General features: G+C 53.3%; 1 protein-coding gene across 6 annotated transcripts; it reads right to left on the reverse strand.

The window, feature by feature from the left end:
- Positions 1-5903: 5903 nt before the first annotated feature.
- SNX20 (sorting nexin 20) lies at positions 5904-14753 on the reverse strand. Of its 6 annotated transcripts, none has more exons than XM_032325558.1 (5): positions 14611-14753; positions 13240-13786; positions 11132-11270; positions 9500-9728; positions 5904-7955 (listed from the first exon to the last, which is right to left on the reverse strand). In XM_032325558.1, exons 3-5 carry the CDS (start codon positions 11227-11229, stop codon positions 7287-7289), a joined length of 996 nt encoding a protein of 331 aa, XP_032181449.1. In that variant the 5' UTR covers positions 11230-11270; positions 13240-13786; positions 14611-14753; the 3' UTR covers positions 5904-7286. The 6 variants fall into 6 exon arrangements, with proteins under 6 accessions (XP_032181449.1, XP_032181447.1, XP_032181448.1 ...); XM_032325556.1 differs by having other exon boundaries at positions 9500-9651; positions 14611-14751; XM_032325557.1 differs by lacking the exon at positions 13240-13786 and having other exon boundaries at positions 14611-14752.
- Positions 14754-15312: the final 559 nt, after the last annotated feature.

Raw genomic sequence — 15312 nt, forward strand, 5'->3', positions numbered from 1 at the left:
GGCCAGCTGACCTCTTCACCTCAGCCTTCTTGCCTGTAAAGCAGGGGTGTGGTAAGAGCGCCTACTCCATAGGGCTATTGTAAGGGTTGAGTGGGGTAAGAGTGGAAGGGGCTAAACCAGGTGCCTGGCAGGGGTGCTCTCTGCGTACTAGGCATCAGGAGCCTCAGTGGCGATGGTGACGTTGAGGCTGCTTGGGACCTGGATGAGAATCCAGCAAAGGCGGGGGTAGTGGGCAGACTGGCTTTGATCACTTCCCAGCCCAGGCATCTCTTTTCAGGACCCTCTTCCAGCAAGCGCCCCAGACCCTACAGCTATCTATAGACAGTGTCACAGTTAGCACAAGAAACACTGAATTCATACGTGCTGCATCCATCCTTCCTTTACTGAAATATTTTTATCGTCAGATATAATGCAAACAGACAGCCCCTAAATACAAGTGCACAGCTGAACCATTATTACAAAACAAATATCCTTGTAACCACTGCACAAGACTAAGAACAGGCTGAGATCTGCAGTGTTCCCCCCATATCGCCCCTTCTCTGGAAGTAATAACCGCTATCTCGACTTTCATATTAACCCCTTCTGCTTTTTTCTTTCCTTTAGGGGTTTTGCAATCTAAGGAAGCATCCTTAAACAACCATCATTTCCTGTCTCCTCTTCTTGAACTTCATTCAGTGGAATCCCACAGGCTTTATTCTCTCGTGTCCGACTGCTCACACTTGGCCTTGCTTGTGAGCTTCGACTGTAGATGTGTAGATGGTGTATTGTGGCAGTTTGTTTTCATGGCTATATAATATTCCAACTTACAAATATGAATGTCAATACCCCCTATCTATGGAACGGTCTCACTGTTGATGGACATTTGGGTTGTTTCTAGCTGGGGGATACCCTGGGGAGTAGTCCTGCTCAGAAATTCCGGTTCGTGTCTTCTGGTGAACATGCTTGCCTCTCTATCTGTAGGACATGCTCCTAAGAGGGCACGGGATGGGTCCTCCTGTAAGAGTTTATGCTCAGCTTCAGCAGATGGTTTTCCCAGTGCTTGTACCCACTGCCACTCAAACAAACAAGGTAGATTTTTTTCTTTCTCCTCCCTCTCTCTCTCTCCCCTCCTTCCATTCCCCTATCCATCCAAGCCACTGGTTACCAACAGCCTCTAGAGGTGGCCCTGGGTAGGTTAATTCATGGTGAAAAGAAGTCAAAGTGTGTGGTTATTCTCCCCCGATTCAGTAGGCAGATGCATGAGAACCCCTCAGCACCAGCCCCGGCCGAAGAAGGTCGGAGGTTGCACCCTAACCCTCCCTCTTGGGAAGCCTTGTGGTAGGGCTTCTGAGGGTGCCTATGCCCCTCCCCCATACCTGAGAAAGGGCCCTGCCGCTGTACAGGCGGAAGCTTACTCCAGCCCCGCCCCCAGGAACCAGCAGGTTAAATGTCCCACCGCAAGGGCAGGCCACCCTATATTTTTAGGGACCTTATTTTGTTAGCAGTTGCGGTTTCGTTCACTTCCTTCTGAGAGCCCCTGGAGGTGCGGGGAGCGGCCACAAGGGGGCCTCCTTCCGCCCCTTGGGGTCTGTGTGCTGCGGAAAGAGCACCCCGGAGCAGGAAAAGGAAGTGAGGTCCTGAACCCCAAGTGAGGGTCGCCTGGGGACCCTCAACCAACACTGGTGGGGAAGCGAGGGAGACGGGTGGCAGAAAAGGACGCAGCGAAACGTCAGCGCCTTCCCAGCAAAACTTTCTTCTTCGTATTATTTCAAACCCCTTCGAACGGTTTTTCAAAGTCTTTTTTTTTTTTTTTTTGTCCTTTTTGGAGAAACGCTCAATTTCCCTGCGCTCCCCCCGCCCTTCTCCAGCATTGCGCGGAAGCTCGAGGAGCCGCCTGTGTGGCGGCGCCATCTGCCGGCCGCTTTTTAAATTGCGGGGTGAGATCCGGCCTCCGTCCCGCCTCCTTCCAGAAGTTCCCAGACGCAAAGGGGGAGAAAGAACCTTTCAATAACCTTCAGTACAACAACAGTGAGCAAAAGCCTACACTGGATCTCCAGGCATTTGCTGCAGTGTTTCTTGTAATGAGGAAAATTACATTATAAGATGGTTAAAATAAATTAAAGATAATATGGAAATTGTTATATATTACAGGAAAGTGCTCATGGTAGATACAATTTAATCAAACTCGAATCATACTTTAATTTTATTGTCCACGGTATGATACTATCATGGTGGATACATGTCAGTGGGGGTAAGCGAAACACCAAGAGTGAGCCCTCATGGAAACTATGGACACTGGGCGCTAATGGCGTGTCCATGCAGGTTCATCAGTTGTGACAAATGTTTCATGCTGGTGAAGGATGTGATCATGGGGGAGGCTGTGCTTGTGTGGGGACAGGAGCTATGAGGGAAAGCTCTATACCCTCCACTCAATTTTCTCTGTGAACTGAAAACTGATCTAAAAAAAAACAACAACAGCCACAAAGTCTATTTTAAAATTTGAAAAGCGGCTTACAAAACGATATGTTGAGACTTCTTTCTGTTGAAGGCTGGTCAAGTTAACAGTGGTGCCTGCACTTTGGGGGCAGGATCTGCCTGGCCTGGCCCCTCAGGAAAGGACATGAGGGCGTTCGGTATATATCCTGCAGACCAGGGGCTTCACAAGTCCCTTGAGGGGGAGCGATTGGGGTTGCCCAGGAGGGAGCCTAGGAGCCTGGTGTTGCTAGAGCCATCTTGTCACCAGGAGGAGAGCTTGTTGAGAGAAAGAGGCAAAGCAGGGAAGCAGAACAGAGAAAGCCAGAAAGTGAAAGTTAGAGACCAGATGACAGGGTTTGATTCTTCGGATCCAACTTGGCTTGAAGCTCATCTATTCCTAGACTTTTCCCATAATAAATTCCTCCCCTGGGTTTCTGTTGCTTGTAACCAAAAGGGTCTGTGCTCCCTAAACACAAGCTCCCAGCTTGCTCACTTTGCAACGAGTCAGTCACTGGAGATGGATGATGGCATAATGTAGCTTGCCAGGCATATCTGGCAACACTTGGAACCCTTCCTTGCAGTGGGTATTGCCTGCGCACATCAGGGAAGAGGCATCCTAGGCCTGTCCCCTCTCTGGGCTTGGACCTCCACTAAGGGTCCCCAGGGACAGAGGGGTCTCCTGCCTTGGGGGTGCTTCTATTTTCCCTCTACCTAAAATTCTCCCCTCTCCGTGCTGCAGTGGCCGCCCCCTTAGCCTTCCCTGTGGCTCCCTTAAACACCTCCTCCTCTGAGAAGGCTTCCCTGACTACCTGGCTGCTGAGGGAGATTCTGTCTCAGCTTCTGTTTGCTCGGTGAATGACTCCTTTCTAACCTCGATGAGGTCAGCCCTGGGGCTGTGCCATTCACCACTGTGTCCCCAGTTCTTGGCAGAATCTAGCAAAATAATAGGAGTGTCGTCAGTCACCATTTACTGAGAAAATGAGAATATGCACGGAGAGATGGATACGGGCCAAGAGACTATTCTGGGTACAGACCATGATGGTAGGGCTCTGTGCAAGACCTCTGTGAGGGAGCAGTGTTTTCTTGCTCATACAAGGCATGCAGTGACACCAACCAGAGGACATACTATAAGTTCACTAGAATTTTCCTTCCAGTTGGAGGGGGAGGCTCTGACCTGAAATCGGTTATGAAGCCAGGAGCTGGAGTGTAGGTTTTGCCTCCCAAGTGAGGTGTTGAAAGCCGAGAATGTCAGGGCACCTGGGTGGCTCAGTCACTTACTTAGGCTCAGGTCATGATCCCAGGGTCCTGAGATGGAGTCCGGAATTGGGCTCCTTGCTCAGCGGGGAGTCTGTTTCTCCCTCTCCCTCTGCTTGTTCTCTCTCTCTCTCTGTCAAATAAATAAATAAAATCTTAAAAAAGAAAGACAGACAGACAGAAAGCAAGCCAGCCAAGGATGTCAGTCAAAGTCAAAACCAGGCCCATGACCGAGGAGCTGGAAAGCCAGAAGGGCTGAATACAGGGCTGGGCGGTGGGGGACCAGGGCCCCACGCCCAGCAGCAGGGAGCAAGACCCAGATAGGAGGGGAGAATGCACAGACCACAGTGAACAATCCAGTCCACATGGTCAGAAACTTGTTTCCTCTTGTGGTATTTTCCAGTCCTTCTGAGTAAATCAAAGACAAGTCTCAGCTTGGTGATGACGGGTCCCTAACACCTGTCTCTCTGTTTCTTTTAACAAAGAACCTCTGGCAGCCTCACGTTCAAGGCCCGTGGCAGACAAAGGCCTGTGAGATGTACTAAGGGCAATAGGTTTCACTGTGTTGAATTTTAGAGCTACCTTTCTAATTATAGCAAGTGATTCTGATTTTCCATTTAGAGTGGTAATCGGAAGTTTCTTTTTCAAAGAAATTTCCATAAGCGTAAGGGGGACTGCTGGAAGGAAAAACGGCAAGTGGATGATGGAACAGGTGGCGGCATTGTGGGGCCCCAAGGGGAGGGGGCGTGTGGCTGAGCCGGAGGATGCTGGGAAGGCAGCGCTTGGCTGAGTTGCTGCAGGAGGGACAGGAAGCATCTGGAGAGCCTCTGAGCAAGTACCCCTCCCCCACTAGCAGGTGGGATTGCAACGGGGTTTGCTGCATGGGGGCGGAGTTACAGCCAAAGGAACTTCCAGAGCCCACCCTGAACTGAGCCTCCAGGCCAGGCGGCCCTGGCCCAAGTCTCCAGACTCTGGGAGCACCCCCAGGTCTGCCTGGGTGACCCCCAATGGCCTCTTGGAATTCCAGCCCTTATTCCGTCTGTCCTGCCTGCCAGACCATGTCACTTGGAGGTGGACGTCCCAGGCCTGGTGCTGGAGCTCTCCCTGTCTCCCGTGTGACCTTGAGGGAGTTCCTTCTCCAGGCCTGTTTCCACCTAGGACCAGAGATAAGTGAAATGATCTTGAAGGGCCCTTAAGGATGAGAGGACCAGGAACATACCCTTAGTACCTCCTCTCCCCTCTCCCTTCCAAAGTCGGGCTCAGTGGGAAAGGCACGGGGGGCAGTGTCACACTGACCCGAGTTCAATTTCCTATTCTACCCATGGTGAACTGTGGGACCTTGGGCATGTTACTTCACCTGTCAGGGGTGTCTGTGTCTTCATCAGTAAGAAGGGATAAGAATATCTCCTGAGCAGAGCTGGGCCAGCAGTGATGAGGAAAGCCCGGGACACACAGCTGGGCTCTGAAAGTGCTGGGAGGCTCAGGGTTTTCATGCACAGGTGGCCTGTGGCAGTGCCCCTCCTCCCATTCTGGCTTGGGGTCAGGCAGGAGACCCATATCCCAGGCACAGGGGCTCACCGGGTAATCTGATCCCAGCCTACAGGAGGCCTTCATGGGAACAAGCCCCCTTAGGCTTAGGGCATGAGTCCCCAGAGTGGGGTTCCTGGATGTGGGTGAGGCTGGTATGGTGCTCCCACCTGGAGCTCCCTGGGGAGGGGACACATGGATGGGAAGAAGCCTGGGTGGGGAGAAGACGGGTGGAGCTTATGACCTTGTAGGTTCCTTCTACCCCATATTATAGGCTTTTTAAAAACTTCTCTCTAGGGGCGCCTGGGTGGCTCAGTGGGTTAAAGTCTCTGCCTTCGGCTCGGGTCGTGATCTCAGGGTCCTGGGATCGAGCCCCACATGGTGCTCTCTGCTCAGCAGGGAGCCTGCTTCCCTTCCTCTCTGCCTGCCTCTCTGCCTACTTGTGATCTCTCTCTCTCTCTCTGTCAAATAAATAAATAAAACCTTTAAAAAACAAAAACAAAAACACAAAAAAACTTCTCTCTATATATTATGCACGCATATCACACGCCTATTAAACTGCCTGTGTTGGGCACTTTTTCCTTCTGAGCAACTGTTTGGGACACCTGAGATCGATGGTGTTTTACATCTGATGAAATGACTTACATAGTCAGGAGCGTCTTCTTCACCATTATAAAGAGAGTCACGGCCTTTTATTTTTCCACAGAACACTTTAACTTTCTCTCTCAAGAGGTCCAACATCTCCCATGCAAAGTGTCCTTCTCCCAGAATAAATTGAGAGACCCGAAGCTTTCTTTGTCCCTAAGTGTCAGGTTGGTTTCTCGCTTCCAGAGCGGAGCCTGGTAGGGCCATTCCAGATGCTGCCACATGGTGTCGCTGTTGAACACATTCTGGTGCAGTTTGGTCAATGCCTGTTCACCTCTAGAGTGATCTCTTTGTCCAGCTGGATCCCTACATAGGTCAAGCTGGTGCCCCACACGAAGATGCAGAGCAACAGCCTCTTTATTTCACTCTCATAAGCTCAGCCAGATGGTTTAGGTCTTCAGGACCTTTAGCCTCAAACACACATTGCCCCAAACCAGGCTGGACCATCGTCTTCAAGCCCAATGTTGAACCTAGGTTATCGGTCTGGTCTCCCCTCCACTCTGGGCTCCTGGTGTCCTTTCCTGACAGCGGACCTCAGTCAAGGGCATTCCAGCCCATCGGAGAGGTTCCAAGAACATTGTTCTTCAAATGGGGGAGGTGTTAAGCATTCAGTCTCACCCTGCTGGGTATCACTCCCCTCCCTCGGGGCCACATCTGTGTAACTCATGGAGCCTCATCAAGGGCCATGTGCCTTATAAATGAAAACCCACTTGGACTCCGAGTTACAGCATCCTGACCAGAGAATTGTTGGCCAATTCCCTTCCTACCAACGCCTTGTTTCACAGACTCTTGTGACAGGATGATGTTCTAGCCCAGGGTCCTCCCACCCTTGAAAGGGTGACCTGCAGGGACAAAGCTGGTCTCGAAGAGCCGTGGGTGAGCTTTTGTTTATCTGAGTTGGGTCTACACACTGAGAAGGAAGAGCTGGAATGGTTAGGACCATGGTGGGGATCTTGGCAGGCAATCTCGAGGGAGGAGGAGCAGAGAAGGAAGACAGGGCAGCTGGTGAGACTGTTTGGAGGAAGGGGCTTAAACTTTGTCCACAGCGTGCAATGCAAACCACCCCCTCCAGCGACCCCGAAAGCATCAGAAAGCTGGATCTCAGCACTTTGGCAGCTGGGTTTGTGGTTTCCAGATGAGGTGAGTCTGACATCAAAGGCACCCAGGACACAGGCAGAGGCTTCTGAGGACCCCGGGGGAGGGGGGGGGTAGGGCGAGCGCTCCTGGGATCCACACAGATGCAGACATGGAGGACCAGAGGAGGGGCTTGTCCAAAGTGTCACCCAGCAAGTTCAAGCCTCAAGTGGCTCCTCCCACTAAACACCCCCCCCCAACAGTCCATGTCCCCTCCCCACCACCCCGCCATGGCCACGATCCCCAGTCTCCAGCCTACCCGTCAGTGGGACTCAGTACAGATACTCCCGGACCGTGAGCTCCTTCAGCGTGAAGCCCCAGGGGCTGGGCTGGCGGAGCTGGCTCTCCTGCAGCTTCTCCTGCAGTGACACGAAGTCCTTGCCCAGCTCGTAGGCCAGGCGGATCATGGCGTCCAGCAGGGGGGCGTAGTAGCGGTGGCCCTCCCGGGCCTGCAGGCACTGCAGCGCCCTCTCCCCGGCTGCGAAGGCCTCGGCGGGGCGCTCCAGGTCCCGGTGGCACACGAGCATGGCGCACAGAGCCGGCACCACCATCACCGGGCAGTGGGCCGTCAGCTTCTCCTGCAGGGGCACCACGCGCACCAGGATATCCAGGGCCCGGCCGTACTGTCCCCCGCGCAGGCAGCCGAATGCCTCCCGGAGCTCGGGCCGCGTGAGGAAGTCGATGAACTCGCGGGAGCGCCGCACGCAGCGGATGGCATAGAGCAGGGTCAGGTATTCCTTGAAGGCCAGCTTGCGCTCGGAGATCATCTCCTCGGTGAAGTTGCCTACCAGATGCTTCTTGGGGAAGGCGATGTCTTCGATCTCTTCCCTGAACGTCTTGAGGAGGTTTTTCTGGAGCATCTCGAAGTCTGAATAGCGCCGTTCCAGCACGGCTTTGTTGCTGTCAAAACTCCCTGTCTGGATAACGACGATTTGGTACATCTGCGTTGCGGGGAGAGAGAGCGAGAGAGAGAGAGAGAGCGAGAGAGCATTTGACTACATCCTAATGGGAAGTTTTTCACTGGCAGAGTGAGCCCTGGCAAATAAAAATGATGATGAACATCATTTAAAGCAGACCTCGGGGGCACCTGGGTGGCTCAGTGGGTTAAGCCGCTGCCTTCTGCTAAGGTCATGATCTCAGAGTCCTGGGATCGAGTCCCGCATCGGGCTCTCTGCTCAGCAGGGAGCCTGCTTCCTTCTCTCTCTCTGCCTGCCTCTCTGTCTACTTGTGATCTCTCTCTGTCAAATAAATAAATTAAATCTTAAAAAAAAAAGCAGACCTCGAAAATGGGTTATCGTTCTATGTAATTCTGTTATAAATTGCCATCAGCATTTGCGGAGCTATAAAAGCAATCGGTGACAAGAGGCCACCTGAGAATAACAAACCCAGTGGCTCAGAGGCATCTTGTGGGACCAGGAGCACCGAAGCAGGTGGCACGGGGGGCCTCGGGGGGTGCTCTGGGCTTTCCATCGTCAAAATGGGGCCTCGGGTCTCTGACTCGGGGAGCTGTGTTTCCCCAGCAAACGACCGGTGAGAGATGGTTTGGGGCCGTAGGCGGGCGGTGAAGTTCTATGGTAAGGAAATGATTGGTTTTCAGGTCTCTTTCAGTTAGAGAATCCTGATGAAGTGTTTCGGTTCCTTGGGTTATAATTCCGGCCCTGCTGCGATCTAGCTGTGCGATCTTAGGCGGGTAATTGCACCATTGGGGACCTCAGTGTGCCCATCCATGAAATGAGAGGGTAGTCATGGCACTTCCCTCGCTGGGTGAGGATAGAATGGGTTAACACTGGGCACCCATGACGGATTGGGTTCAACCTGCAGTCAGCACTTTAGCACCCACTGTTGGCATTCTGGTTCCAGTTAAGGGGCCAGGTGGGGAACTAAGGTTGAGCCTGGCTCCTACTTGGACCTGAACACCGCCCCCACCGCAGGCTCAAATCCCATTTTAGCAGAGAGTGGCGCCCCCAAGCCCAGAGGTTGCGGTGGGCCCTGGCACAACCAGCTAGAATCTAACCGACAGCACTTAGCTTTCCTTGTATTTACTTTCAGAATTACCTTTTCTTTGTGCTACGTGATACTGATTTCCCTTTGGAAGATACTGACTTCGTGTTTTTAGAAAGCGATCTGATTTATAGAAAACGAGGTTAATTGTTATTACCTATCATTTTATGCAATATATAATTAATGATTGGGGATATCAAAACTGTTGAAAGGACGCAGATGGCTGGTTCTGGCTGACATGGAATAAATCTGGGCTAGTTCTTTCTCGGGATCGGGGATCGTGGATCGTGATTCACTGCTCTCCAGTTCTCACAATGCTTAACACCATACCCAGCGCGCGCACAATCTTGCTTTTTGACTGTTGTCTTCCTTAGAATTCTGTTGGTCAGACTGCATCGGCCCATTTCACAGTGCGGCAAGTTGAGGCCCAGGGCCTGGAAGGAAGTGGTGAAAGACTCGCCCTCCCTGCCCTATCTCAGCTTACCACAAACTTGGAGACTTTTCTCTCCTCGATGCGGGCGGACGCGACCTCGAAGAGCAGCTTGATGCGCCTCCAACAGCGTTTCTCCTTCCGCCAGTACTCCTGCAGCTCCCGGGTGGTCATGCTGGAGTTGGGGCTGGGGCTGCCGGGAGCGTCTGGAGGGACGGCACGCGTCAGCCCTTGCACCAGGTCAGGGCGCTTTGGGGACAAGGGTCTGGGGACATGACTGGGTCTGTCGGGGATGGGAAGTCCGAATCTGGAAGCGCTGTGCCTCGCCTCCTCCCCGGCCCCGCCCACCCAGACTCTGGTTCCCGCAAACCCGGCTGCAGCCATCCCACCGCCGGCAACCTGAAATAGCCCCGCGTTCCCCAGCTGGTTTCTCCATTGCGACACGCAGACGCGTGTGTTGCACCATCCACTTCCGGCCTGCAGATTGGCCACTGTGAGACCCATGCTCCTGAAAAGCAGGGATGGTGGCTTGTTCCTTTCTGTACTTCCTAGGGCACTGACACAGTGGTGGGGGTTGGGGACTGAGCACACGCATCAGCTACCAGTGGAGGGAGCTACTGAGAATGCGGGGCTCCTGGCTCCGCGCGGTGGGCCCCTCCCCGATCTCTCATCTCCTTTTCCACATTTCCTGCTTTTGCTTGCACGTGCTACTCCTTCTGTCTTAAATGCCACCTCCTATCTCCCTACCTGGAAAACTCAGTGTCTCTTAGAGCTTACGTGCACCCTGAGCCATTGTGATCATCTCGGGAAAGATGAAAATCCTTCCCCACCGAAATGTACTGATCATTGTGCATGTGATTTCAGGAGATATGGAGCCTTGGGTGGGGGGTGGGGGGGGTGGTGAGGCTTCTCCACTGATGTCCTTCCAGATCCAAGCCATAGGTCACTTCAACGGTCCCCTGGCATTAGAGTTAGAGCCTCCCACCTTGTCCCTACAACCTTTTGGGTGACATCTTGAATTTTTTTTCACAGATCTGTTTCCCCACCAAACTTGAGGGCCAGCAGTGTTGGGCTGATTCCTACACACCCCCCAAGGACAGAGCAGACAGCAGAGGTTTCATAGGGAAGTATTGAACAACTGCCTGAATGAGTAAATACATTTGCTCCAGGAGATGGCGCTCTGGTGGACACTGTCAGCGCTGGGCAGTGCTGCTTGGCACTCACTGTTCAGAAATGTCCCCACTGACTTCCTACTGAACGCACTTACGGCTCTCATGCTGGGTCTTTCTTGAGATAAATCATCCTGTTCTGGAGCTGCTCTTGGCGGAGGAAGGATGGGCCTGGGGGGCCGGTGAGTAGTAGCCTGGCCTCCTTGCCTCCTGAATGGGACAAGTCTGAGATATGTTCTATAGGGTTTGCCGAGGACTCTTGCTGGGACCAAGCCCAGTTGCCCAAAGCGTCATCACCCTTGATACTGGCTTCCTGCCCTTTCTTTCTTCGCTCCTTTCTTCAGTGTACCCCTCCCCTGCTATGATTCCTGGGACCATCTCCCAGAAGAACAACGGACATCAAATACTTGTGCCAAGTTGAGAAAGCTGCTCCCTCTCCCGTGGCACCCTTGAAGGACCCAATGTTTATATTTTGAATGTCTTCCAATCTCTATCTCTGACCCCACTCCAAGCCCACCTAAGTGCCCTTCGGGTCCTGGACACGGGAGGTCTCGGCCAGTGGCTGATGCTTCCTGCCTGGGCCCTGCTGTGCCCTTGGCTGTGGGTCCTGTCCATCCAGGGCTCCCGGGGTGCTCGGGACGGGCCATGCTCCAAGGCTGCCAGGGGGACAAAAGACAACAGTGAGTTCCTGCTGACATTGGGGTTCCTGGAGGGTCCTGGGGTGCTAGGATCTGTGTCATAGTCCCCATGGCTGAGCCCTCCCATGCCCACCTAGCTGTCCGCCCAGCTGCCACATGCGTGGCTTGCATCTACTGCCCCTTTGCTGGACTGATTGGTCCAAGGCCTTCTGTTATTGTTACCATGCTTCTAAGATCAAGTTCTCTGAATCTTAAGTGCAGTGATTTCAAGCCAAGGTAGTGGCTTTAGGGATTACTTGGGAGATAGATGCCAGCCTGTCCTGAAGAACATCCCAATATCCCATTTATGTCCCATGTGTAAATAAAATCTCAGTGCCCCAAGTGAGGGTCCGGGGACGTACGTAGCCTTCCCGTCTGTCTCTCCCTCTTTAAGAAAACACTTACTGACAGTTTGTGGAACACACTTCATAGGCACCTAAGGGCTTCACACCCCCTTAGTTCACACCCACAAAAATCTTCTGTGAATCCCAATCACAGAAGAGGAAACTGAGGTTTAGCCCAAGGTGATGCGGCTGGTGAGCCCGACCCACGAGCAAAGCTGAAAGTCTGTGACGTGTCAGTGCGCACGCTCTGCCCTCAACACCCACTCGCTCAATTAACCAAGTCTGTGTGCAGGAGGAGTTTTACCTCCATCTCATGATAAAGGAACCAGGACTTGGAGCTGCCTACGATCCGAAGGCTCATAGGTGATGCTCAGGATATATGTGGTACCCTCCTCGGGGCCAGGGGGAGGGCAGCCAGCTGGAGTAGGGGGAGGGAGCTAGATTATGCTGTAACTCTGTCTGCAACCCAGACCCGTGAACGGAGAGGACCGGGTGTCACCAATTCTCTGTGCCTCAGTTTCCCATAAAATGGGTCTAAGAATGGAGCCTGCCTTCATGAGGCTGGCGTGAGGGTTAAGCTGGGGAGACCATGCTCGGAGTCTGCACAAACCAGACGCTGTATAATAAGTAGTCCCTGCTATTGCTATGGGACACATAATAGTCCTTGCAGAAATATTTGAAGATCAGTGACTCTCCACTAAGGTATAAATTGGAATAGAATTTAACACGTCTGAGACAAATTAAAAATAGGATGATGAAAAGATTAGCTTGGATGGAGCCAGGAGCTGGGGCAGCCCTTTGGCACAAAAATCCAAAATCAGGGCACCTGGGTGGCTCATCCAGTTAAGTGCTGCCTTCAGCTCAGGTCATGATCCCAGGGTCCTCGGATCGAGTCCCACATCGGGCTCCCTGCTCGGTGGAGAGCCTGCTTCTCCCTTTCCTTCTGCCTGCCACTACCTCTGCTTGTGCTCACTCTCCCTCTGTGTCAAATAAATAAAGTCTTAAAAAAAAAATCCAAAATCAGAAGGGTGAGATTTGAGGGAGCTCTAAGGGGCACATGGGGCAGAGCTGGGACACAAACTCTGTTGGCCTGCTCTGCCCTATTCCTGGCTCCGTGTCTGAACCCGTCCCGTGTCTCAACCCTTCTGCTGACTATAGCCTTGAGGGGTGGGACTCCTGCTGCTGTAACGGAGTCCCAGCTCTGTCCCTGGGCATGACCGAGCCCATCCCAGCTCCATGACTGTGGGGCCCCCTGAACAGGCCTGGCTTGGGGAGAGCTGAGGTCAGCTGGGGCCAGGGTTCCTCCTTCGGGGGGAAGCTCTTGCTTGCTCAGGTAAAAGGAACCCTGGGCCACTCTCCAGGTGGTCCTGTGCTGTTGCCCAGTACGTGTCTCTCCAGGACCCTTCCTCCAATTTACTTTATATGGATGGGAAACTGAGGCACAGAGCAAGGGTGTGGCTGGCCCAGGGCTGCACACACTTGAGCCACTAGGGCCTGCATGCCTCATTTGCTGCTTCTCCCCTTGAGGGGTCAGGACTTCCATCCTGACCAGCTGTGGGTCTGTATGCAAGTTACTCAGTATCTCCAGGCCTCAGTGTCCCCACCTGAGAAGTGTGGCTGCAGGCTCCGTCTTGCTGACTAGGCATGGAGGGTGGGGGACGCGTTCTCTAGAGCCTGGTGGGTGCCCAGGTGGAGTAGTGAGTGGTCTTCATGCTCTATTACCTAATGGGCTCTGGGTGGCCTAGGTTCTTGGAAGCCCAATGCTTCCCATGGGCACTCCTAACTCCTCAGTTGGCTCATCTGTAGAATGGGTAATGGTGAGCCCCAGTTGTCCCGGCCCTTCCAGCTCTGCTGTCCTGTTCAGGCAGCTGGTACCAGGTCACAAGAAGGGCACAGTTTTCCCAGAGACCCCAGGAATCATGGCCTTGGCCGAACGCACCAGTCAAGACCTGGGAAAGCTGAGCACGACCCCAGGGGGCTTTGAATAAAAGTCAAATTCAGCAGTCAAAGCCACTTCCCTTATGTTTTCTCTTATAGGGTTTTCTGGGAGTCACCATGAGGGGAGTGAAAAGGAGAAAGGTATTCATTCATTGGTGCATGGACAGAGTCTTGGTCATCTTCCCCTTCCTCTCTAGGCCTCAGTCTCCTCATCTGTGAAATGGGGAAAACAGCCTGTCACTCCAATGGGGACAACCACACATGGGGTTTGGTGGGTACTTCTCTCCTCTGTCCATACCCTGTATAGCAAAGATTTCTAGATTTCTAGATTTGACTAGACAATCCTACAAATGTTGGAGTTGGGTAGGGGTCCTGTGCTTGGCCCAGGAGACAGAGAGGCTTCCCAGCCCCCTCCCCATCCTGCTGTGTGTGCAGACATTGTGCTCCTTCCCTCCCAGGCCTCTCCTCCCTCTGAGGGCTGCCTGCCATGGCCAGGCCTTCTTCTGATGGCTATACCGGGCCACCTTGAGAGCCCATGCTACCTTCCTGAGGGGGCTGCAGAGGACTTTCCATCAGTGTGAGGGATCCCGGACCCTGGGGGGCACACTCCCATTTGGGACTCTCCCAGGTGCTGGGAGCTTAAAACAAGCAGGTTTCCTGGCTCTTGACATAGGAGAGTCCTACCTGGCAGGTCTGGGAATGGGCCCTGGATTCTGCATTTTGCACAAGTGCCCAGAGGCTATGCTGACACAGGGGTTCCCTGACACCACTTTTTGAGAAACGCAGGTGTGGTGACTTATTCCCCTGCCTCAAGAGGGGTCATAGAAGTAGCTCAAAAGAATTGAGGTGATGGAAGTTCGGGGAGCTGCTTCCTGCTGTAACCCAATGAGCTAAGGAGAGCCCCCCACAGAGCGGCTGTCACCAACCCTTCCCTACCCTGCCCTGCCCCCAACAGGTACTGAAGGAGGGCCGCAGGGGGAGGGGGCTCAGACCACAGGGAGGGCAGAGCCCCACTGAGGTTGGGATCAAACACTGACCTGAAGCCTCTCTGGTCCTGTGTGGGTCCAGGGGTCTGGGGGGAGTGTCACATGGCCGCCTTCAGCCCCCCTCGGTTCCAGGCTCCAGCGAGCTGCTGCTTTTAAGTTCCCCGTTTGAAAACAGGAAATAGGCTATGTGACCCGCTCTTGGTGCCCCAGCCCATTGGCTGATGACAGACAGTATATATGATCCCCACTGACAGGTGGCCTCACAGGGCAGGGGTGGGGCAGGACGGGGCAAGGCAGGGCCAGCCCCGAGGGATCCACTTCTGAGGGATCTAGATGGGCCTCACATAGCCTTGCAACGAGCTTGGCTGTCCCTCAGAGTTGCAGATAGTCTCTGGCATTCCAGCAGCATCCCCTATCCCGCTTTAACATTCATTATCCTCCCCTGCGAGCTAGGCCTGAGGGGGGTCTGCATGCTCCACTGACAAGTGCAGAAACAGAGGTTTGGAGCACAGAGCTGCAGGGATCAGAGCCAGTGCCTGGTATGGAAGGGAATTGGGGTAAACTCACAGTTCCACTTGGTGCCTTTCTCTGGGCAAAACTGCATTCACCTCTCCCAACAGAAAGTACCGGGGAAGTCAGAGCTCTGGGCTGTGATATGATTCACAGCCACGAGTATTTGTGAAGTTGAGGGCAGGAGACTGGGACAAAACAAAACAAAACAAAACAAAAAAAACGAGCCTTGCCAAGAAGGCC

This window comes from Mustela erminea, chromosome 19, assembly GCF_009829155.1.
Source record: "Mustela erminea isolate mMusErm1 chromosome 19, mMusErm1.Pri, whole genome shotgun sequence".
NCBI classification, from domain to species: domain Eukaryota; kingdom Metazoa; phylum Chordata; class Mammalia; order Carnivora; family Mustelidae; genus Mustela; species Mustela erminea.

What these genes read in the sequence shown, in the direction of transcription:
- SNX20 (XM_032325556.1), bottom strand. Translation starts at nt 13,281, where the DNA reads ATGCCTAGTCAGCAAGACGGAGCCTGCAGCCACACTTCTCAG. An exon ending in CCTGCAGCCACACTTCTCAG is followed by an intron (nt 11,271 to 13,239) that starts GTGGGGACACTG and finishes TCCCCCTGGCAG; the next exon opens with CCTTGGAGCATGGCCCGTCC. An exon ending in GAAAAGTCTCCAAGTTTGTG is followed by an intron (nt 7,956 to 9,499) that starts GTAAGCTGAGAT and finishes CCCGCAACGCAG; the next exon opens with ATGTACCAAATCGTCGTTAT.